Consider the following 24,801-nt stretch of genomic DNA (forward strand, 5'->3'; position numbering starts at 1 on the left):
CGTTTTTAGAGCATCTGGGCTTCGCGCCTTGTTTTTGCCTCAACCTGAGAGTACAGGCCTCAGCACCCCCAGTCCTCGCCTTCAGAATCGCTAATCACCCTCCACCCAGAGCCAACTCAAGACTTCGGTTGAGGGTTGAAAGCCTCTTCCAACAACGCGAACCAGCGTCTTTTCGGCACAGTGGGAGTTCGGAATTTTCTCCTTTGCGCTCTTGCCGTTCACTTTCTGACTGCATAAGGCAAATTCCCCTCGAGCCCTGAGGGAGCTGACTAAGACCCGCCTACCCGCCCGCCCCGCCGTCCTACGCTGGTTTCTGATAGGCTACCGAGGCTGTCCGCCTTGACAGGGAGTTGTGCGCAGGCGCAGAAAGGCTGCGGGACCGGGCTGAGGGCCGGCGACGCGGAGCTACCGGATCGGTTCGAGATGGTGAGTGTCCGCCGGGAGCTTGTGGCAGGCGCCCGGGAGGTGGCCGAGCACGACTTTCCATCACCCTGAGAGTGCCCTTCCATCCTCCGGGGACGGCTCTGAGCGCCTGGCTGGGCATCCGTGGGGCTGGGCGGGGCCGGGCCCGAGCAGTTTGGAGGGCGGAACTGGGGCGGCGCGGGCCTTCAGACTCAGAAGGGACTGAGGCGGGGCCACCGGATCCGGCAGTCCCTTGACCGGAAGCAATTGTTTAGGCCTAGGCTCAGGGTGGACGGAGGTGGAGAGGCCTGCCCACAAACCCCTGCATCCTAGCATCCTGGACCTTGTTGCGCGACTATAACTGTAATGATTACATTTACAGGAAGCTTAATTCGTGTCTGGCTCTGCTAAACGCCTCCCCATACCTACATGTAGGTACACCCCATAACTATGTAGGTGTACCTACATAGATAAGTGGGTACACCCATTATCTCCGTTTTACATACTTGGAATCTAAAACCCAGTGAAGCTAAGTGTCTTGCCCCAGGAAATGGCGGAGGTGGATTTGAACCCTAGAGTCTTGATTGCTGCCTTTGTGTCCCCGTGATTCTTTTGAGCCGCTGGGACATGATGCATGAGTCAGAAACGAGCGGGATCCACCCTTGGGGTTCTTGCCCTACTGGCTGGAACTGTGGGCTCATTACGACTTTACAGGTTTGTTTTCTTGTGTTTTTAATCCTCCCAACTTTGAGAAGACCTTTAAATCAGGTTTAAAACCGTTCCCACATTAAAACTTGTGAATGGTTTTTAAAAATCTTATATAAGTATTTAAAGACTATAAGAAAAATGGAAAAGGAATAAGAAACAATGCCATGATCTGGAGTTAAGTAACGACTTATGATTAGGTATATTACCATTAGTCTTTTTCTCTTCAGTTTTTCCTCTATATAGTTTAGCAATGTACTTTGCTTTATAAAGTTAGCTAGTTTATAGTATAGAGGAAGTAACTTCATCTTTCACATCACTTTGTAAACTGTAAAAAAATAAATTAACTTTTAACAGATAAATCTTACACACAGTTAGAAAGAAAATCTGAGAAGATATAAGTGAAAAATAGATTTCCCACCCGACTGTGACCCCCCAACCTAGGTCTCCTTCAGAAACAAACACTGTTAGTTTGTTTTATTATATCTTTATGTATATATCAGTTCAGTTGCTCAGTCGTGTCGGACTCTTTGTGACCCCATGGACTGTAGCACACCAGGCTTCTCTGTCCATCACCAACTCCTGGAGCTTGCTCAAACTCATGTCCATTGAGTCGGTGATGCCATCCAACCATTTCATCCTCTGTTGTCCCCCTCTCCTCCTGCCTTCAATCTTTGCCAGCATCAGGGTCTTTTCCAAAGAGTCAGTTCTTTGCATCAGATGGCCAAAGTATTGGAGTTTCAGCTTCAGCATCAGTCCTCCCAATGAATATTCAGGACTGATTTCCTTCAGGATTGACTTGTTTGATCTTCTTGCAGTCCAAGGGACTCTCAAGAGTCTTTTCCAGCACCACAGTTCAAAAGCATCAATTATTCGGTGCTCAGCTTTCCTTATAGTCCAACTCTCACATCCATACATGACTACTGGAAAAACCATAGTTTTGAGTAGATGGACCTTTGTTGGCAAAGTAGTGTCTCTGCTTTTTAACATGCTGTCTAGGTTTGTCAGCTTTTCTAGCAACGTCTAGGTTTTCTAACTATGTCATAGCTTTCTCTAGGTTTGTCATAGCTTTCCATATATATATATATATATGAGACACCTTTTTCTTACACGAATCAGAGCTTCCTGCAACCTATACCATGCTATTGTGTATTTATATTCATAAAAGCAAAACATACTTTAGATGCATGTTTTAACAAATTCAAGCATTACCGAAATATGTAACTTAGAAAAGTGTATGTAGTCCCCATCTCACTCCCCTTTGCTGATCACTGTTGACAGTTGGATACGTCTTCTTCCAGATTTGTTTAGTGCATAAGCACATTTGTATATAACATGTTTATTACATGAAATTGGAACTTGTGTATTTATACATATTAAGCCAGTGCAAGAGACAAGGATTCGATTCCTGGGTTGGGAGGATCCCTCGGAGTAGCAATTTCATGGACAGAGGAGCCTGGCGGGCTACAGTCCGTGGGGTCGGAAAGAGTTGGACATGACTAAGCAAGCACACACACAAGCTTACTTTAGGTTATATGTATAATCTCATTTTTTAACTTTGTTCATTAAAAAATGCCAAATATTTTTCATGTTGATACATACAAGTCTATTTTATCCTTTTATAGGGCAGTTTTCCTATTCCGTTGCATTATATCCATTTAGATGGTGAACAGTTTTTCACTCCAGACGATGCTGCAGTACTGTTTTTTTTTTTTTTTTCCTTTGTCCACTCATGCTCGTGTTTATGTAGCGTTCTGTAGCAGTGATACTCTGGCGTGCGCATTTTAACATTTTGGGGGGGTGTGTGTGAGTCGCTCCGTCATGTCCGACTCTTTGCGACCCCATGAACATTTTGGTAGAAAATGACAAATTGCCCTTTACGCTGGTGATATAAAAATCGGCTGTAATTAGCACCCAGTTTTACTCCACCACACAAGTATTTTCATCTTCGTACATTCTCCTTCCTCTTTGTTCATGTATTCACATTCAAGATATACCTGCTAGTTTTTTGTTTCTGTTTGTTTTAATACCCAAAGACATATAACTTTGTTGCTATCTCTCTTTGTAATGAATGATTTTTAGTGACTACATAATAATCAATGAAATATTTTTATCATAATTTGCCAAAGCATTCCCCCAGTATACATTTGGGTTGCGTCTAGTTCTTCACTAATAGAGATAGCGCTGTGATGAATGTCTCTGAATGTGTAGTTTGTTTTTCTTTCTTGTTTTCCCCCACATTTATTAGATTATTTCCTTAGGAGAAATTCTCAAAGAATTTGAAGCAAGGGGCTCAGCACATATGGTTCTCATAATAGTGTTGTCCTGTAGCTTTCCCAAAAGGTCTTATTGCCTTTGTACCAGTTTTGCCGTAATAACTGCCAACGTTCAAAAACATAACCTCGGCATTGCTGTAATTTTCATGTCTTTATTTACAGGGAACGTTGAACATTTTTCTTGTGTTTGTGGTTTCTCTGAGGTATATTTTCTCCTCTTATCCTTTTTGCCCACTTAATTTTTGGAGACTTGCTGTTTTTCTTAATCATTCTGTGTGATGTTTTGAAATTACTCTTTTGTCTGTTGTATTTGATGCAGATGTTGTCCCCTCCTTGTAATTTGTTTTTGTTTAATAGAAAGTAAAACTTTTTTATACTTGGTCATCACATTGGTCACAGTTTCTTTGTGAATCATTTGCTTCAATGGTTATCCCTCCCGTGCCAAACCAACGAATAATCCTGGAGTTTTACTGCTACTTGTTTTTTTATTTGTGTGGAGTGTTTTTTGGTCTGTCAGCAGCATGCACCTAGAAATTAGAGAACCCAGGAGCCTGGTCCCTTCTCTGGTGCAGACTCCCATGTTAATAGAAATAAAGACTCGGGGTGCTGAGGATCCCAGCCAGGCTCTTTCTAGGAGCAAGGCAGGAATTTGGAGATGTGAGCCAACCCCGAGGGGCTACATATTCACTTAGATATATCTGGTACCAGTCGGCTAGCACTGCAGGGATAACAGACTTTAGAGACAGAGGTGGCATGACTTGAATGCCTGGCTGGGATTCCTCTTGCGTCTGCTAATGTTGCTGTGGCTGCTCCTGTCTTTTTGGCATCATTTGTTTTCTTTCTTTTTTTTTTTTTAATTTAATTTTATTTTTAAACTTTACAATATTGTATTGGTTTTGCCAAATATCGAAATGAATCCGCCACAGGTATACACGTGTTCCCCATCCTGAACCCTCCTCCCTCCTCCCTCCCCATACCATCCCTCTGGGTCGTCCCAGTGCACCAGCCCCAAGCATCCAGTACCGTGCATCGAACCTGGACTGGCAACTCGTTTCATACATGATATTATACATGTTTCAGTGCCATTCTCCCAAATCTTCCCACCCTCTCCCTCTCCCACAGAGTCCATAAGACTGTTCTGTATATCAGTGTCTCTTTTGCTGTCTCGTAGCTCCTTCAGGGCTGAACCTGACATTTGTTTTAAGCAGTTTCTCCTGAAGGCAGGTGCCTACTGCCTCCTGTAGACCTCATGACCCCCACTCCCCCAGGCCTAACCCCACCCTACTAGCTGTGGTCAGGTTGGAGAAATGAATTCTCTAGTCTTCCAGGGAAAAGTTTTTATTAAGTTTGATTACTTAAAAATTCAGAACCTCTGATTATTGAAAAACAATGTAAACTTAAATTAGAAAAGTGGGAGAAGTGTAATTTATATGATGGGCAGAAATCTAAAATTTCTAACTTAAGAGTTTTTGAAAATCAATAAAATTAGTAGAAAAAGCAAAAGACTTGAAAAAGGAGAGATGCAGACAGTCAAATTCTAGCTTAACTTCACTGATAAGTTTTGTTTTGTTTTTTTTTTCTGACCAGCCTCATTGATAATTCTTTTTTTTTTTTTAACATATATTTATTTATTTGGCTGTGTTGGGTCTTAGTTGTGGCATGTGGGAACTTCGTTGCAGGGCACAGACTCTCCAGGCCAGGGGGCGTAATAGTCATGGTTCCATGGCACGTGGGATCTTAGTTCCCTGTCTGAGGATCAAACTCACATCGCCTGCATTGCAAGGCAGATTCTTAACCAGTGGACCATCAGGGAGTCCCCTCGCTGATAATTCTTAAAAATTAAAGAAAGGTTGACTTTCTGTTATTTGGGTTTTGCCTGTCAGATTAGCAGAGAATCAAACCTTCCAACACCGATTCTCTACTCCTCGAACGTGCCGAACTGCTTCCGATTTCACTGTGTTAGTTTTCATGCTGCTTTCTGGAGTACTTTTCTTTCCCATCGTTTAGTTCTTGGCTTAAGGATTACATCCTCGGGTGTTCCTGACCACACTCATCCAAGAAACATCCCCCTGCTCACCCTGGCCCCCCCTCCCCCGTCCCTGTACGCTGCAAGAATATTGCCACTTGTTTTTGAAAGTCTCTTGTACCAAAATCTGAACTCGTGAGGATGGGGACATCTTCATTTGTGGTTAGTGGCATATTCAACTCTTCTCTTGACCTGCTGTGTGTCCTTGGGCAAAATGCTTCTCCTTTCTGAACCTTGGTTTCCTCCTTGTAAAATGGATCTCATACTAACCATGGAAGGTTCAGATGAGATGTGTCTGAAGACATTCATCCTAATATCTGACCTGTAGCAGATACTGAGTAGGTCAGGTATACTTGTGTGTCCTCTCTTTCTTGGTAAGCATGTTTACCTTTTAAGCAGCTAGATCTCAGTGATTGGGTCTCATTAAATTTAGGATCATATAAACCCTCAGTCATCATGCTGGGTACTGTAAGCCCAGGGTACTATACTTAAAAAGGTTGATTTTGTAAAACACAGTTGAGGAAATGGTTTTTATTTGTTCCTCCAGTATCTGTTGAGCTGTACCAGGTACTGGGATTACAAAGGCTGGGTTCCTGCTCCCAGGTTTCCTTGGGTCTGGAGGAAGAGATCGGAGAAGGCAATGGCACCCCACTCCAGTACTCTTGCCTGGAGAATCCCAGGGAAGGGGGAGCCTTGTGGGCTGCTGTCTATGGGGTCGCACAGAGTCGGACACGACTGAAGCGACTTAGCAGCAGCAGCAGGAGGAGATAAGCAGAACAGACAGTTACACTCATTGCTGATAAGTGCCGTGGAGTCAGGGTGCCTTGGGTACCTAGAAGAGGGGCAGGTGTCCAGAGCAGGCCTCCCACAGGAGGCTCATGAGCGGAGTCCAGAGACTTGGGAGTTAGTTACATCTAGTGGTGAGTGAGGGAGAGGAGGTTGCCTGCTTTCAGAAGGAGCTGCACTCACCAAGCCAGGCCGGGCTCAGGCGGGCTGTGCTTGCCCCCTGCAGTCCGTTCTCCACACAGCAGCCAGGACATCCTTATGAAACAGATCATGTCATTGCTCACCCGAAACCTGCTAGCAGCTCCTCACACCCCCTGCCTTTAAAAACCAAAGTCATCACTCTGGTCTACACCACCACTGAAATCTTGTCTGATTCTGCCTCCCTCTCCTCTGGCTGCCTGCCACTCACTGCCCTCAGCCACAGTGGCCCCTTTGCATTTTTTCTGGAACACTCTCCCTGGAAATCCACCTGGTTAGCTCCTTTGTTTCCTTTCAGGTCTCTACTCAACTATCACCTTAGTGAGGCCTTCTCTGACCACCTTGTTTAAAATTGCCATCAGCCCCTTGCTTTCCAGATCCCCCATCCCTACTGAATCTGACATTGGTATTTTATTTATGCTTTTGCTTAATGTCCGATTCCCTCCCCCCACTCCACCCCCAAAATCAGCTTCATGAGGACAGGGTTTTTGTTGTATTTTGTCCAGCACAACACCCCTAGACCTCAAACAACATCTGACACATAGAAGATTCCCATACAGTTATTGATGATTAACTTGTCTTACAAAATTTCATCTTTTTCATTTCAGCCTCACTTTCCAACCTCTAGGGGTATTTTGGACTTCAATTCTTCCATCTTTAGCTTTCCCCATCCCTAGTTTGATTGCACGTTGATTGAAATGTCCTAAACTGCCATCCTAGTTATTCTTATGATTTCTTATTCTTACAATGTTGAGAATGTCAGAGCTCTATAGTCCCAAGTCAGAGATCTGTGATCTCTTGGATACACAGAGAGATGGGTTAAAAAATGTTTTTAAATAAAAATAATATAGTAGAGTAAAAGAGGCTGTTAAAAAAAAAAAGAAAACCTTATCTATAATTCTCTACTCTTGGTGTGGCTTTTTATTTCATTCATGATCCTTCTAGCCCTCTTCTTGTTTTCATGTGGATACCATTTCCCAAGTACTTTCTTTTTAAGGTGTTATAAATATTTTGGTCACCATTGTTAATGTGTTACATTCCTGTGAATGGACATTCGTAATCCCCTTGATGTTTTCCCTAAATGTTGGGCAGTTTTGGCTCTTCCTGCTTTTTGTTATTGAAGGTGTCACTGCAGCAAACATCTTGCCCTTAGTTTTCTCGGATCGTTTCCTTAGGATGAATTTCCAGGAGGGTTACCAGGTCAGGTTGAGTGCTGTGTAGTATTGACCACTATCATATAATACTTTATCACTCCTCTCCAGAATAGCGTGTGGTCGGAGCTCAGTGAAAGTCCGATGAATGAATTAAGATCTCATCCACGCACAACCCACTGCATTGTACTTTCAGTCCACATAGCTAGCCGTGTCCTTTTACCAAGGCTCCAGATTACAGAGGCGTCCGGCTCTTTGCCATTTTGTAGGAGGAACTTGTTTGCCCTTCCTTCAGCATCTGAGAGTATTCACACGTCAGTGGAGAGTGGGTGGCAGTGACTGGATTGTGAGGCTCGGGCCTACTAGAAAAACAATCTTTCTTTGTGCTGTCTCCATCCTCTGTTGAGAAGCTCCTCCTCTGGGCCAGCTCATCAGCCTGTGAGGGCGGGGTACCACTCTCTTGGTGAACAGAGCCTCTGTGTCTGACCCTCAGCCTGTGAGGAGCTTTGCACTAGATTCTGGATGGGTCTAGAAGGGACCTCCTGAGAACAAACACACTTGAAGGCCAGTTTCCATCCACAGCGGGAGTTAGGCCTAGTTCAGTTTAACAGTTGTTCATTGAGCCCCTGCTCTGCAGACCATTAGAGAGACTTTAAGTCAAACAGCACCTACTGATTCCCAGAGAGATACAGTCAAGAGTTCAGGGAGTCCGTTGGAAATGGCCAAAGGCCACTGCATTGGAATCAGTAAAGGCTTCGTGGAGGACGTGATATCTAAGATGATCCTGAAGAATTTGTTGGATTTCAGCGAAGAAGAGGCCTTGTTTGGTAAAAGCTGTGGAGGCAGGGAGATATGGACATACAGGTGGAGAGTGGAGGGAAGGGTGGAAGAGATGGGAGTAATTACGGAGAAGGTCTTGCCTGGCGAGGTGAGGACTCACAGTCTGATTGTCCACTCGGTTTACAAGTCGCATGTGCCAGAGTAGCCCACCCAGACCAGCTCCGGGTGACAAATGACAGTGTATCTCCTTCCTGTTAGACACCTCCGTTTGGAATTTTTCAAATCATGAGTTTCCTCTGGTTTGTCCCCCAGCTGTACCAAATAGCTGAGTCATGGATGTGCCTATACTCCTGGGAATAGTATTTGAGTTCTGCTCCCTCAGTGTGGGGCAGAGAGCCCCTGGTGGGCAGAGGGAGCAGCCCCGCCCCACACCGGGAATGTGTTGGTTTTGATGCTGGTGGTGGCCTCGGGGCTGTTCTAGGTAGTCCCGGGGAGCTTGCAGGAGGTGCCACGTGCCTGGGTGTTACCTCTCTGTTGTTGGGAAGTGTGATTCATCTGCTGGGGGTACAAGGGAGTTGATCCAGGCTTCCTGACCGCTCTAACCTTGGTCTTATTCTCTCTGGCAGGCAGAGGTGGAGGAGACCCTGAAGCGACTCCAGAGCCAGAAGGGCGTGCAGGGAATCATCGTGGTAAACACAGAAGGTACACCCTCCTTCCAGCCATGAGCTGAGTGCAGGCCGGCCCCCAGAAAAGAGCCTAACACGGCATAACAGTTGCTTTTTACTAAACCTCTCATGTACCTGATCTAGTTCTCATCCTTTTATTTATTTATTTTTTAAATCACCTCCAGTTTCCGAGCACTATTACTAGAATTCTAAATTTAAAAAAAGGAAAAATCCTCCCTACCCCACTGCCCTGACACGTCATTCTTTTCAGAGTGCCACACTTCTTCAGTCAGCCCTTGTCCAGTGCCTTTTCTCTTGGTCATAATTATAGTTGTCACTCTCTTGGCGTCTGTTTACTCATGAGTTTCTGTTCGGGGTTTTGATTTTGCTCCGTGGTTTACATACGCAGACTTTTTAGCTCAAGTCCCGTGTTCATTCTCCATCCCCCGTTTATGTTGTCTCTGCTTCTCTTTTGCTGTCTCTCACTGCTGTCAACTGCTTTGGGCCTATAGTTTTCCTTCCTCTTCTGGGACATTATTTCAACAACTGTTAAAGTGTACAGATGCTAATTTTTCCCAAACCGCAGTAGACGTGATGAAGAAGGAGACCGATATTATCACACACCTGTTCTCTGCCAGGCCACGGGCTGGTGCTTCACAGACAGATCGTTTCTGTCATTCCTTGAAGCGGCTCTGTTGTCTCCATTTTCCAGTGGAGAAAAGTGAGTCTAGAAATTCCATTTTCCTGCCATTATGGAGCCAAGATTTCATCCCAAGTCTGTCCGAGCGCACTTGGGCTCTTTCTCCCACAGGGTTCCATGAAGGACCAGAGAGTGGCTGCTGGACTCAGTCCCAGGCTATGTCCAGGGTCACCCAACTGGGCCCCCCTGCCCCGTTCTCTAACGCAATGCATCCAGCCAACTTGGCTTTGTTTGACGCGCCTCGAGAGTCTCTGTGTATTTGCATTGTCATTCTGGGCCTTATTTTGGAACGGCAGAATTCTCAACAGTGCCTGCTTAAATAGAGCAGAATGAAAGTCACCAAGGGTGACAAATTGAAGGTGGCGTGTCCTCAGTTAGAATGTTGTTTTCCAAGTCGTCAGACCCCGGCCAGCGCATAGCTAGGTAGGATGTGTGCCCCAGCTTTGTCAGGCTCTCATTAAACCGTGTGCTCACTGCACTCAAAGGAGGCAGCGGGGTGGGGAGCCTGAGGACACTATGGGAGGCGTCTCAGGTCCACCACTAATCAGCTGGGTGGCCAGGGCTTTCCCTTCCCCTCTTTAGAACCTAGCAGCCTCGAGCCGCTTCCTTGGTCCTTGCTCCAAGGAGCTTCTTGCTCTAAGACCCAGAAGACTTGGTATGAGACTCTTCTGTAAATAGACATTTTTGACCCCAGCTGGGGAGAAACAGCCCCAGGGGCTGACTCCCCAGCTGGGACCCCCTAGACTTCCACCAGTATTCCAGACCACAAGCCTTCATTCTTGTGTAAAACTGCCCCCAAAGTTGAGCTTTTTCATTAGGAAAATAGAGCCCCAACTTCTTACCTTTTTGATACTGATGAGCACTTATTTTTTGTATACTAATGTGGCAGTATGGCACAGTAGCTAAGAATACGGAATGTGGAACCAGACTGCCTGGGCATGAATCCTGACTCTACTTTCTTATCAACTATGTGATCCTAGACAAGTCTCTTAGCCTCTCAGCTTGTTTCCTCATCTGTAAAATGTGGACAGCCACACTGTCTTTTTCTGAGGGAAGCTTTTAGAACAGTGCCTGATGTATAGTAAATGCCACATGAATGTCAAAAATCCTTGCATTTGTGTTTATTTATTTATCCGTCTATTTGTTTGCTTGTTTTTTTGATGGCCGAGCCACACAGCATGCAGGATCTTAGTTCCCTGACCAGGGATCGAACCTGTGCTCTCTGCAGTGGAAATGTAGTGTCCTAACCACTGGACCACCTGGAAATTCCCTGTGTGTTTTTTAATTTGTGGTCCATTCATAGATCTCCCACTTCAGATTCTCATTTACATTTCACACATTTCTGCAAAGTAGGGACATTTGCCCATTTTTCAGATGACAAACCAGAAGCTGAGAGCAATCAGGTTGACCTGCCCTGGATCACCCAGCCACAGATGGAGGTGGTCAGAACTCACTGCTCTGGGGGGCCCTTAGCCCCTCTGAAGGCTTGCATTAGAGGTGTTCAGTCAGGGTGATTGTATTAGGGATCTCTGATACTCCTCTGGAGCTTTCCATCTCCGTGATTCAGTTCAGCTGCCTCTTCCAGCAGGATGTCCTCCCTGACCAGCTCAGCCCGGAGGGATTGTTCCCCACCCCTGAAATCAGGACATGCTCTTGTCCCAGTCGTTTACCAACCACCTGCCACTGCCTGGTGATGTCTCACCCTTGGCCAGATTTAAATGATGTTTCATAATAAAAATGTACCTTTAAGCAGACTTAACCAAGAATGGAATGTAAGGAACATCCTATTTGTACCCTCCAGACCCCTGCCATCTGCTGCTACCCACACAGGGCAAAATAAAAGTCTCAAATGTGTAAATCCCTGAGGGCAGAGCTTTATCTCTTGTGATCATTTCTGTATCCCCAGCACCCGCAGTAATGCTGACACAAAGTTGGTTCTCAATAAATACCTGTTAAGTTTTATTAATGTGTTTTAATTGTTGATTGATGAGGGGGGTTGGTGGACGGACCTGGCTATACAACCTGACAGATCTGAGCCCCAGATTCAAAATCACGGCTTTGAGGCGCCAGCCACCACTGCAGGCGCTCAGCCCCCGTTTGTGGAGGCCACGGCCTGCAGTCGGCCAGCTACTCACTCGGCTGTCTTTGAGGTGCTTCCCAGCTCTGGCGTCCTGTGAGTCTGGACTTCTCTCTTGTGCTTGTTTGAAACTGTCCCCCATGTTGGTCCCTGCCCCCCGCTCCCACCCTGCCGGCTCCATGTTTTCTTTCGTTTTTACAGTGAGCCAACAAGAGCTTAGTTTCTTTTCTCCCTTACACACCTTCTCACTTGGTAGACATGTGATCACACTCATGTCAGTATATTTGAACTACTAAAAGCACACCTGTGTCTACTCATTTTTTAACAACAGTCATAAATATTTGATGCAGTCTCCCCAAAGACACTGGTGAGCACATCAGATCTGCCTCTGGCCCTTCGGGAGCATCCAGTCTGCTGGGGACAGGCGTCAGGATCACTCCCGTGCAGGCATGATCTCAGACTCGAGTAACTGCCCTGCAGGACAGTGGCACAGTGCTGGGACTATAGAACGGGGGCGCTGACCACGTCCAGGGGTGGAGGGAGACGTGAGGGACAGTGGGAGTCAGGAGAGAGCAGGGAAGGGAAAGACAGTTCCAGGCAGAGGCGCCTGAGAGAAGGTGGCCTGATGGAATACAAAAAGAAAGCCAAGAGCTTTGCCCCCACCCACCCCCAGACTTTGCCATGCCTCAAGACTGGCCCCTCAGGTTACCTGGGGATGGGGTTTATAGCATGGGTAATGTCAGTAATAAATCAGCACGTACTCTGTGCTACTCTGTGCATGCTTTTGCTCAATATTTCCAGATGAATTAAGACACATTTAGCCCTCCCAGCAGCACGGTGAAGCACAGGCATTATTTTACAGATAAGGAAGTGGAGGCCTAGGTTAGATCACTTGTGTAAGGTCACCTAGCCAGGAAAGGGCAGAGCCAGGGGAGAAGCCCAGGTCCTCGACTTCAGAGTTCCTACTGGTCATCCTCTCAACTGCTTATACTGCTGTCCCGAGGAAGGTTCCACCACTGAATGAGGCCTCGTGGGGCCCTGGTGGGCACCTGGTTGCCACCCAGGACACAACATCTGCCCTGGTGACCTGGTCATCTTCTCCTTTAGAGGCAAGTGATCACTGCAACCTGTCCTCATGACTCCACTTGGCTCAGAGCAGCCTCTGACTCACAGCTTCTCTTGCTCCCATGCCCTCTTCTGCCTACACTCACTGTGCCATAGTAAGACAAGGTTTGGTCAGCTTCTTTGCCACCCATGGGTAGGTCTGCGGTTGACTGTCTTTGGCTGTGCCTTTGGCTGGTCATTTATAGGCCAGATGGCAGGGTCCTAGAGCCGAAATCCAGCCACTGATGTGTGGGGAGCGACTTGGGCCACGCTGGGAACAAGAGCCTGTGCACTGTGAGCACTCGGGGCCATCGATGGAGCCTCTGGCTGACATGTTACAGTGATTCATAGGCACCTGATGACCTAGCTGTGGCCTGAGGTGTCTCAAGCTAAGCCCCATTCCTCACCTCCATGACAACAGGTACCGTCCAGTGAGGGCGGGCCATTTAATAGTTCATCGAAAGGAAGCAGTCCTCAAAACAGAAAAGGCTTGGTGCAGGATGTTGTTCAGTATGAGGTGATTAAGTAAAAAATGCAGCCTGAGTCCCCAGCAAGAGGGGAATGATTAACCCTGTGGAATGGCCACTTGTGGGCTCTTTGAAAGTAGTAGCAACGCTGTTTACAAGGGTGTGTACAGACAGAGAAACAGGCTTTAACGTGGGGCACCGTCTTGTGTGTAGACAGTGTGTTTATGCCTGAGCCTAAGCCTTCCTTGTTAGGAACTGGAGCAACACACTAGTGATGGTTCTGTCTTGGCACAGGCTGACCTTCCTTCTTGTACTTTTCAGTATTTACAGATTGGTAGGAACTGTTCTCTTTGTTCATATTCTCAGTGTTATGAGTGATAGTCTATCCTTCTGTTGCTGGAAACCAGTCAGTATGTGGCCCTGTGAAGGGAGCCCAGCAGTGAAGCCAGCAGGCCTTCACTGGAATCCTGGCCCCACTGCTTGTGTTCATCTGCTGTGAGACCTCAGCAGGCTACCTCATTGCTCAGAGTTTCTGTTGCCTGGTTGACAAGTAAAGATGGTGACACCATCCTTAGAGCATTTCTGGGAACTGGAGCTAGCATCCTTCAAGTGCCCAGCACTTGCCTGTCAGGTCCTCAGTGAACACTGGGCGATGGCTGTTAACTGCCAGTCTAGGCTCTGGACTTCTGGGCGTGGGGCTGGGAGCAGGGCAGAAAGGCACTCCCAGCGTTCTGCTCAGTCTCTGCTCTCCCCGCAGGCATTCCCATCAAGAGCACCATGGACAATCCCACCACCACACAGTACGCCAACCTCATGCACAACTTCATCTTGAAGGCCCGGAGCACCGTGCGCGAAATTGACCCCCAGAATGACCTCACTTTCCTTCGAATTCGCTCCAAGAAAAATGAAATTATGGTTGCACCAGGTAAGGGGTCTTCCCCACCCCTACTTGAGAGCAGACCCTCACTCCATGCTTGGTAGCTATCGGGAAGGCTTCGGGTGTGGGTGTGTCCATGGGTTCCACAGAAAGGCCTGAGAGCAGAAGGCACAGATTTGAGTGTCTCATCGGCTGGCCTGGCCCAGCTGGCATCCCCAGCAAGTCCTCATTCACAGTGACTCTAGGCAGACCCTGTCCTGGGTTCTGGGCCCTAGTAGGGAATTATGGTGTCATGGGGGAGATAGACATCTAAGTGTGTGTGTGTGTGTGTGTGTGTGTGGTTCAGTCATGATTTGGGGGAACTCAAGGAGCATTTGGGCACATGGAGGAGGGCGTGATTAGGCTTGCTTGTGGCAGTCAGCAAAGGCTTCCCAGAGGAGGGCACAGGTGAAGGGGAAGCGAGTGGGGTGGGAGTTGGGGGGGTGGAGTTGGAGCTGTGCCCAAAGAAAAAAGAATGCAGTGATTCTAAACCAAAGTGTGAGGCAAAACCACCATGCACTCATTCATTCTAAAAAAAAAAAAAAAAAACACAAAAAAACATTAATTTGCCCACTTCTTAAATACAGTCCTGTTTCTGTGGTCCCCATGCAGACAGTCTTTCCTCCAGCATGGGAAGGGATTGCTTTGTTTTCACATGAAGTACCTGGGGACTGTGTCTTAGCATCTGTTCTCAGGGTGACGAGATGCTCACCCTGGGAGGTGCCCCTAAGCACTGGGGCCACAGGAGGGGTCAGCAGGGCCACCTGCCCTGCCCCACTTCACTCTCATGCACGGCCTGCTGTGGTAGACGGATCCTCCAGCACTGTTTGCAGTTACTCCTCTCTCACCATCCCCTTGGTGGCTGAGCCCCGAGGTGAGTGTGCATGAGGTGTTGGAGGTGGCTGCAGTGCAGCCTGTCTAGAGCAGCAGGATGTGTGTAGGAAGGAGGGGAGGTGATGTGTATGGTCCGATTTAGAAGGCCTCAGGCGCCAAACTCAGCTGTCTGGACTGGACTTAGTGAGCGGAGGTTTCTTCAAGGCAGTCAGTAATAGGATTGTGATTGGGGGCCTGGACGAAGGAGGGCAGGGGGAGGGCTGGCACAGTGACTGGCCCTGGGCTTGCCACACAGGCAGCGAGGAGGCTGGCTGCAGAATTCTGAGGTCATTTGAGAGGGGCCAGCCCCTCCTTGTGGCAGAGCATCACCACTCCTGTCCCCAGGCCTGTCCAGGCCCAGTGGAGCTGTTTGGAAGGCTGTGAAGGAGAGCCCCATAGAGCCAGTCACGGGGGCCCCCGGTCTCCTGGGGACTCTCCCTAGAGGGCTGGGGACAGAGCAGGTCAGTCACAAGTGAAAACATAGAATAACTTCAGAGTCATTTATTCCAAAGACATACATACATTGTTTATCAACATAATCATTCTCTAATGGGTCTCAGGCCAACCAGTGATGAGGTCTCTGATTCTGTCAGAAAATAGACTGCAGCGGGCATGCCAGCTATTTTCCCAGCTTCACCTCTTATGAGTCCAACCTTAAGCAAATAACAGAGCACCAGCGAACCTGTTTCCATCTCTGTAAAATGTCTGGCAGGGGACGGTCCTGCTCTGGTATTCGGAGATGCCTCATCTGGTTGAATATGTTGGCACGAGGTCAGCAGAAAAGCTTGAGATCAGATTTAAACTCAAATCCCTCTCAAGACTTCATGCTGCGTGGTTACAGACAAACCTCCCCTCCCCTAAAAGTCAGGCTGCCAACCCTCCAAATCGGAGCAGACCTCATGCCCCACCTGGGACCCCACAGTGTGAAGCAAGGACAGATGTCTCCAAATCGCCAGACTCTCCATAGACAGCATTTCCTGGCTTAAAGCTTCTAAGAATGTCTGCTTGGAACAGGGCAGTCAAGCCTTAACACACGACTTCCCACAAAGCACTGGAGTGCTGTTACTGAATGTGGAGCCTGGTTATTTGGAAGAAAAGACATGGGTATTGCTAATAGTATCTATTCATTAGTTTTGTTGGTAGCTTGTTATTTCTATTTTTATTTGTGATTTTTCACTTACACAGATTGCTTAGCCATGAGACTTGGTCATATAATAGCTGCTCCTTCCGAGATGTCCATCGTCAAGGGAAGAAGCAAGGTTTAGGCTTGAATCTGAACAGACACAAAGCAGACATGGCCAAGGTTTTCACGTGTTCAGCAAGAGGCAGACCAGAGGTGCCCAGCACCTGAGTCAAACTCAGCTCTCCCACCTGGCATATTAGCCTTGGCTTGGCCAAGTCATTTAATTCTCTGAGCCTTAGTGTTCTCAGTAGTAAAAATAAGAAAACACCGGTCCCTGCCTCATAGAGTAATTGGAGGATTCACTGAGATGCTGTTTGAGAAGGGATCAACCCAGAGCCAGCATGGGGAAGCCTTGGTAAATGTTTGAGTGTGATTATTAAGTGGGCAAGGTTTAAACACCCTGCTTCTCCCATTTCCTCTTCTGTAAAATGAGAGGCAGTCAGGCTCACCCCAGAGGACTTGGACTTGCTATGATTTCATAACGGACATTCCTTCTGACTGGCTCAATCCCCAGAGCTGGAACTCAGGTGCCTTTGAAATTTTCTAGTCCAGAAGGTTCTGGAAGGCCAGCAACTGAAGTTGTGACAGAACTGACATTAACCCAAGACTAGCAGGGTTGAGGTTAGAATTCCATCTTGGATACTAACTGTCCTGGTAACCTTAAACAAGTGGCTCTCCCAGGACCTGGAGCATCAGCATCACCTGGAGCTTGTTAAAATGCAGATTTTTACATTTCGGACCCACGGACCCCAGGCCCAGTGAGTCCGAAGCCCTTGGAGTGGGGCCATCTGTGTTGTTTTAAACAGCCCACCAGGTTATTCCAGCACTCTGTAGTTGGAGAACCAGTACTGTAGGCAGTTCATTTAAACTCTGAACCTGAATTTCCCAATGCAAAAAACTTGATAACCCTACCTCCCTGTTGGTACTGGGAAGATTAGAAATGAGGATGGTCTGCCAAGCGCCACTGCTGGGCAGGGTAAGGAGCCTGCTTCCCTATAGCGTGTGCAGAAGCCTGCACAGGAAACATGCGGGTTCATCTTGTTTCCCCAGCCACAGCAAGCAGCCTGAGCGTCGATGCTTTTTATCCCTCTTCACCCCACCAGCATTTTACAGTTGGTGATTGAATGATTTATTGGCTTTGTGGTGTGTTTTTCTCCCATTTTACAGTTAGTGATTCTTTTTCTCATGTTTCCTCTCTTGCAGATAAAGACTATTTCCTGATTGTGATTCAGAATCCAACTGAATAAGCTGCTTTCTTGGCTCCCTGCGTCATTCCTTAATTTAATGCCCCTCAAGAATAATAGCGTTAATCATGTCCATTGACGGGCACGTGGAAGGCACGTTGGAGCCCTCCCAGGCTGGTCCGTGACCCGGTGGGCTGCAGCCCCTCCCCCCAGCATCATTCCTGGCCAGCTGCCTCTGATTTTCCGGGAGGAGAATCACGTCCAGGTTTTGGAGCAAGAGCTTGTGAGAAGCCCACGCCCTGTTTCCTTCTGACTTTGTCGCCCTTGGAAAAGGCTGTTTTTCTTTAACTAAAAATAACCAGAATGCTTACCCGGCTGGCTGTGTGTCTTTAAACACGGGGTTGAAAAGGTCTTGCTTCCTGTGTGATCACATGGTCTGGAGGCTGAACCCGCGCCGCCCGCAGCCTGGGGGTGCTCTGTGCTCCTTCAGCACCTGTGGCCACACTTGCTGAGCCGGACACGGTTTATAACTGGTGTCCTGGTTTCTGGGCCTCTTGTCCCTCGCCATCCTTTTTATCGTTTCCCACGCCCATCAGTGTTTTGAAAGATTTTTTTTCCGACTGCGCTTCACTAGGGAAAGGAGAACGAAATCTGTTGATGCCAGGTGTGGCTCATGTCACCTTCGTAGTTTGCTGCAGATGGGGTGGTACAGCATCTTAACGGTGAGGAAGTTGGGTTCTCTGGAATGGCTTGCCTGAGATCTCATGGACGGAGCACAGGCCTCTGACTCCAGCAGCTCTGCTGTTTCCATATTGCCTTCCCTAGAAATCCTAAGTGGTCTGGTTCACCCATGTGCTCACCCTGAGTAAGCATCTGCCTTCCCTTAAGGCGCGGAATGGGGTTGGGGGTGCGTTCACCACTCAATGAAGCCAAGCTGTAGGCCACTGGTCACCCAGCAGCACTCTGGGGTTTTTCCCTCCAGAAACTGTATTTTTGTTAGGGTTTGTTTTTGTCTTTGTTTCTTGTTACAGAGGAAAAGGGCTTCCCTGGTGGCTCAGATGATAAAAATCCCCCTGCAATGCAGGAGACGTGGGTTGGATCCCTAGGTGGGGAAGATCCCCTGAGAGAAGGGAATGGCAACCCACTCCAGTATTCTTGCCTGGAGAATTCCATCTACAAAGGATGGTGGGCTACCGCCCATGGGGTCACAGAGAGTCAAACACGACTAAGATGACTACCACTGGCTGACAGAAGTAAAAGGTTTCAACTATAAAGCTTTCCCCCCCTTGTCCTGCTCCCTTCCCCAGCAGTAACCTCCATCTCCAGTGTGTGTCCACCCAACAAAAATGCTTTGCTCAATTTCCAGTGAAGTTTCCTTCACAGAGCACTCCCAGGGGAGTGTACCCTTGGGAGCCTGGAGGTGTAGTTTATAAGGGCTCAGCAAAATTTCTTCAAAATCTGTTCTAGTGGAAGATCATAAGAACTTTGCACTTCATAATCTGTTTGTCTTAGTATAGGAATAATCCTTTTAAATACTTTCCCCCAAATCTTCAAGCACACCTGATCCTCTGGGCAGTCACTGCGTGCTCGCCCTGTCACTGTGGGCCGGGAGGCAGTGATCACAGACGACACTGATCAGGGCTCGAGAGGAAGTGCGATGTGACCACCATTGTCTTTGTTCTCAGAGGCTATTGAGACTTGGATTCAAATCTAAGGTTCTCCTGTCCTTCTATCTTGAGTTTCTTCAAAAAGAGTAGCAGGGGAAGATGGTCTGATTGACAAATTACCCCAGAGGGGAGGTCAGGTTTCTATTACAGGATTATAGGAGGTCTGGCTCCAGGGCAGGAGTTTGGAAATGGTTTGGGGACCTGGCCCTCCTCCCTGCATTTAGTTCCCCGACCGCTCCCTCTTGTTTGCCTTAAAATTCACCATCATAAAACTTCCCTCCAGGCTCCGAGGAAAGTTTGGGCTCCCTCTGGCTTTGTGGAAAACCAGATGGTCTATGAACATAATGATGCTCCACCTCCTAATCCCCTGGGCAGTGGAGCCCACCTGGGAAGCTTGCCTTGGATTCATTCCACTAAATAATGCTATAACACATGCAAGTACCCTAGTGTTTTCTGTACTTAAAAGTAGTAAGTGTACGGGAATAAAATAACCGCTAAGGTTAGAAACTGACACTGGAGGAGCATGGCTTCTGGGTTTCAGAAGTATATTTGCCCAAATAACAGGGTGTTTCTGTTCCCAGCATTATGGGGAAGAAAAAACTGTTTTTTGACTGCATGAAGCAGCATGCAGGATCTTAGTTCCCCAACCAGGGATCGAACCCACACCTCCTGCAGTGGGAGCACAGACTCTTAACCACTGGACCATGAAGGAAGTCCTGAATATTCTTAGAGAAGTTGAAATAATTTTATATTCTCTATTTAATTCTATAATTGCTACAAGTAACATTTTGCTGTGTTTATCACATAACCAGCCATTGCTCCCTCTATCCATCCATCTGTTGAGTTTTTGGGTGCATTTCGAAGTACTGCTGCTGCTGCTAAGTCACTTCAGTCGTGTCCGACTCTGTGCGACCCCATAGACGGCAGCCCACCAGGATCCCCCGTCCCTGGGACTCTCCAGGCAAGAACACTGGAGTGGGTTGCCATTTCCTTCTGCAATGCATGAAAGTGAAAAGTCAAAGTGAAGTCGCTCAGTCGTGTCCAACTCTTTCGGACCCCATGGACTGCAGCCCACCAGGCTCCTCCATCCGCAGGATTCTCCAGGCAAGAATGCTGGAGTTGGGTGCCATCGCCTTCTCCAGATTTTGAAGTACAGCTGCAGGCAGTGCACGCTCCTGAACACTACACGTGCGTGTCATTAACTAGTGTGTTTGCCCTTTTTGGAGAGTCGGTAAGATTTGCGTACAGTGAAATGCAGAGACCTCAAGTTTACCACTGAAGTAACAAATGCTTGCACCTGTCAGTCCAGCCCCCGCCCCCAAGCCCTTCGAGATCACTTCCACCCTAAAATCTCTCTCCTGCTGCTGCCCAGGCCATCTCCACCTCTACTCACCAGAGGCGGCCCCTGTCTGATTGCCTTCAGGTGTGATCTTCACCCTCCATGCTGTCGCTGGGCTCCCCAAACGGGGCCTGCAGTTCAGGTAAGTGGTGGCCTCCCTTCACCATTTATCTTTCCTCAGCCCCTGCTGCTGTTCTGGAATTCGGATATTTCTCTCTGAGCTGGTATTGCCTTTTCTTCAGAAATGAGTCCTAAAAACACTCCAGGAATTACAGTTTTTCTCCCTTTTCGTATATTTGACTCAAACCCAACTGTTCTTTTTGTGCATTTTTTCATTGAGAATCCTAAATCATCTTTCTGCACCAAATCCAAGTTCTCATGAATTACCCAAAAAAGAACAAAGAAATGGAGATCTCATGAATTGGATCATTGCAGCAAAGATCAAATCATTAAATTTGAAGATTTGATAGAAGTCATTCGATAGGTAGAAATCATTAAATTGGCAGGTACATCAAATTGGTAGACGAAATCCAGGGTGAGCTTAAACTGATGAATCATATTCAATTAAGAAAATAACACAAACACATTCAAAGAACTGGGCCTACCATTATGTTAAACAAGCCCAGCTGGATCAAAGGGCACCTTTACCTGGGTCTCCCAGGCCTTTAACTTTATTCCCTGGGGCTTGCTCTTCCCCGGCCCCTGGATGGAACATAGGGCAAGTCCCGGGCTTCCCCCGTCAGCAGATGATGTGTCCGGTCCAGTGTAACAAAATGACTAAAAGGTGTTTGGGATAGAAGCTGCCCCTTCCTCAGGCTGGGTGCGCTGCCAGCCTTGCCCCTGGCAGTGGAGGGAACAGCAAGTGCTTGACTGTGGCCTATTTCCCCACCTTGTACTGTCTTATTTGCAAAGAAGGGAGTGAGATGAGGAAAGTTCATGCTTTATCAGTATTGTAAACTGGCTTCTTCCTCTCGGAGCCTGGTGTGTGTTCAAAGCTGATGCTTGTGCTTCCAGTGCATTCTACTCGGTTTTTTTTTTTTTTTTTAATTTTTTTTTTTTTTTTACAATATTGTATTGGTTTTGCCGTACATTAACATGTTTTCAAAACTCTGGCTCTTGTCCCCCCAGCCCCGTTACCTTCCATCCTGCAGGCCCAACCTTCCATTCCCTTACTTGGATAATGCATTCTCTCTGGCTGGCCCCCTGTAACTTTCCTTTAGACTCCTGGTTCTCAGGGTCCTCTCCGCACACGCCCCCTCTGTTGATTCAAGGTTAAGCAGAATCACCCTCCCACCTCCCTCCATCCGTGGTGAGACTCCAGCAAATTCCACAGCTTCTAAAAATTGTCCTCGGATTTCTAGCTCTTTGGTGGGATAAGATCAGGCGGAAGTGTGAATTCACTGTGGGCTGCTTTGTCTTGCAGTCTTGCGTTCGTCCTGTTCCCCTCCTGGCATATGGCAAGTATTGCCTTGGGGTCTCAGCAGAAACTGAGATGAAAATAATCCCATTTTAACATCCTCGTTCACAAGATGTATGTTGTTGAAGACTTGCCTAAAGGTGAGATGGAATAGGGAATTTCATCATTTTTAATTCTCTGGGCTTAAGCACTGTTTTGACACGCAAGATTGTTTTTTGGCTTTCAGGTAATAGGTTTTCGTATATATTTAGGAAAAATATCATGAGCAAAAACAGCAGACTACCTAAAACTTGTTTTTATTTTGCAAACTCCCTTTGCAAAAGAGTGCTTTGTTCATTCAGTTACTAGTGAATGCCTGCTATGCACTAGGTCCCAGGCTAGACATAAAGGAGACAGTGGCAAGAGCTTATTTCTAGTGAAGATGAGACGGCCAATTGCAAAACAAAAACCAAGCTATGCTTGGGCCCCACCCTAGGCCGATTTAATCATAATCCCTGAGAGTAAGCTCAGTTTGTAAAAGCTCCTTGGGTTTTTGTGACATACAGCTAGGGTTGAGAACCTCTGGCATAGTCCTTCATGCCCTGGTTAAGAGTATAGGAGGCTAAAACAAAAATATCGTAAGAACTTTAGAAAGATAAAAAAAATATGAAGGGAATAAATGCAACAGAAGAGTTGCAAGATTAAGTTAAGATCTCCCAAAAGAGGGAAAAAAGAAAAAAAGATTTTGTTCCAAGTTATGCTATAAGTAATAAAACTACTTTAAACCCAGATCTGTCTGCTGTTGAGTAAAGGAACAAACAGAGGCTCAGAGAAGGAACCTGCCGGGTCATAACGTAACTGGTGGCCAACCAGACCAGGGGTTGTTCCACCCTCACGTGACAGCCAAGGCCAGCTCTGCCGTTCCTCAGGCCCATGAGTCCCAGGCAGAAACGACACGACAGCACAGAAGAGGCACTGCCCAGAGCTGACACTGTTTGCTCACCAGTCTTCTCTGAGCCCTGAGTGCCCAGCATCAGTGCTCAGCCCAGACTCAGGCTCTGCTCCTGGTGTGGGTGGGAGACCACCCCTTAGATAGGACGTGTCTCGGAGAGATGACACAGTGGGTGCTCAGAGGAGAGGTCCCCACCCAACAGGTATTTACTAAGCATGTGCCATGTGCTATATTCTGTCTAGGGGCCAGGAGAGAGCAGGGGCCAAATATGTAGGAAATGCTGCCCTTAAGGGGCTTACATATTAGTGGGAAAGAGAAATAAAATACATTTGTAAAATTATATAGCATATTAAATTTAAGCCCACAATGAGCTATTACTACATGACCATCATAATGGCAAAATTTAAAAAACTGGCAACACCAGATATCAAGAAGGAAGCAGAGCGATTGGAACTCTCACATTTCATTGACAGGAATCTAAAATGGGACACTGTGTTAGTTCCAGGTGTGCAGCCTGATTCAATATTTGTACATTGGGAATGATCAGCACAGTCGAGTTAACATCTATCACCATACATAGTTACAGAATTTTTTTTCTTGTCACGGGAACTTTAAGGTCTACTCTTTGAGGAAATTTCAAGTATACAGTATTATTAACCACAGTCTCCATTGTTGTTCCGTCGCTCAGTCGTGTCTGACTCTGCTGGACTGTTGCACCCCAGGCTTCCCTGTCCTTCACTATCTTCAGGAGTTTGCTTGAGTCAGTGTTTGATGTCCATCCAGTCAGTGATGCCATCCAACCATCTCATCCTCTGCTGCCCCTTCTCCTGCCTTCAATAGTCACCACGCTGTACATTATATCCCCATGACTTTTATGTTTATTTTAACCATCCCTAACCTCTGGCTACCACCTATCTGCTCTGTTCTCAGTATCTATGAATCTGTTTTTCTGTTTTATTTACTTGGTGTTTTTTTTCCTCCACACCTCATGGCTTGCAGGATTTTAGCTTCCTGACCAGGGATCAAAGCTGGGCCCTTAGCAGTGAGAGCGCAGAGTCCTTGCCACTGGACTGCCAGGGAATTCCCTTTATTTCCTTGCTTTTCATTAAAAAAAAAAAATGTTTATTTGGCTGCTTCCGGTCTCAGCTGTGGCATGCAGGATCTTCCTTGGGTCAGGAGAATCTTTCCTTGTGGTGCATAAGCTCTCTAGTTGTGGTGCGTGGGCGCAGTACTTGTGGCGCATGGGCTCAGTGGCTCCTCGGCAAGTGGGATCTTAGTTCCCCTACCAGGGATTGAGCGTGTGTCCCCTGCGGTGCTAGGTGGATTCCTAACCACTGGACCACCAGGGAAGCCCCTTTCTTGCTTTTGGATTTCACACAGAAGTGAAATTATGGTCCATCCATGTTGTCAAAAATGACAAGATTTCCTTCCTTTTTTATGACTGAATAATGGAATATTTTCCATTTTTTGTGCGTATGTATAGATGCCATACTTTCTTTATCTGTATCTGTTGATGGACACTTAGGTGTATCCATATCTTGGCTACTGTAAACAGTGCTGCAGTGAGCGCTGTTGTTTGGTCATTCAGTCGTGTCCAACTCTGGGGCGACCCCATGGCCTGTAGCCCACCAGGATCCTCTATCCATGGGATTTCCCAGGCAAGAATAATGGAGTGGGTTGCCATTTCCTTCTCAGGGGATTTTCCCAACCCAGGGATTGAACCCGTGTCTCCTACTTGGCAAGCAGATTCTTTACCACCAAGCCCCCTGGGAAGCCTGCAGTGAACATAAGGGGTACTTTTATCTTTTCAAGATAGTGATTCTACTTTCTTTGGATAAATACTCAGAAGTGGAATTGCTGGATCATGTGATAGTTCTACTTTTTGTTTTTTGAGGAGCCTCCACGGTGTTTTCCATAGTTGTTGGGACCAATTTACTTTCCCACCAACAGTGCA

General features: G+C 47.1%; 1 protein-coding gene across 2 annotated transcripts; it reads left to right on the plus strand.

Annotated features, from left to right (window-relative positions):
• The first annotated feature begins 356 nt into the window (after window positions 1-356).
• DYNLRB1 (dynein light chain roadblock-type 1) lies at window positions 357-17,863 on the plus strand. 2 transcript variants are annotated; one of them, XM_005214684.4, is made up of 4 exons: window positions 357-1,116; window positions 8,951-9,026; window positions 14,095-14,262; window positions 17,513-17,863. In XM_005214684.4, the coding sequence occupies exons 1-4, from the start codon at window positions 1,030-1,032 to the stop codon at window positions 17,554-17,556; spliced, it is 375 nt and encodes a 124-aa protein (XP_005214741.1). In that variant the 5' UTR covers window positions 357-1,029; the 3' UTR covers window positions 17,557-17,863.
• The last annotated feature ends 6,938 nt before the right edge of the window (window positions 17,864-24,801 follow it).

Source organism: Bos taurus, chromosome 13 (assembly GCF_002263795.3).
Source record: "Bos taurus isolate L1 Dominette 01449 registration number 42190680 breed Hereford chromosome 13, ARS-UCD2.0, whole genome shotgun sequence".
NCBI classification, from domain to species: domain Eukaryota; kingdom Metazoa; phylum Chordata; class Mammalia; order Artiodactyla; family Bovidae; genus Bos; species Bos taurus.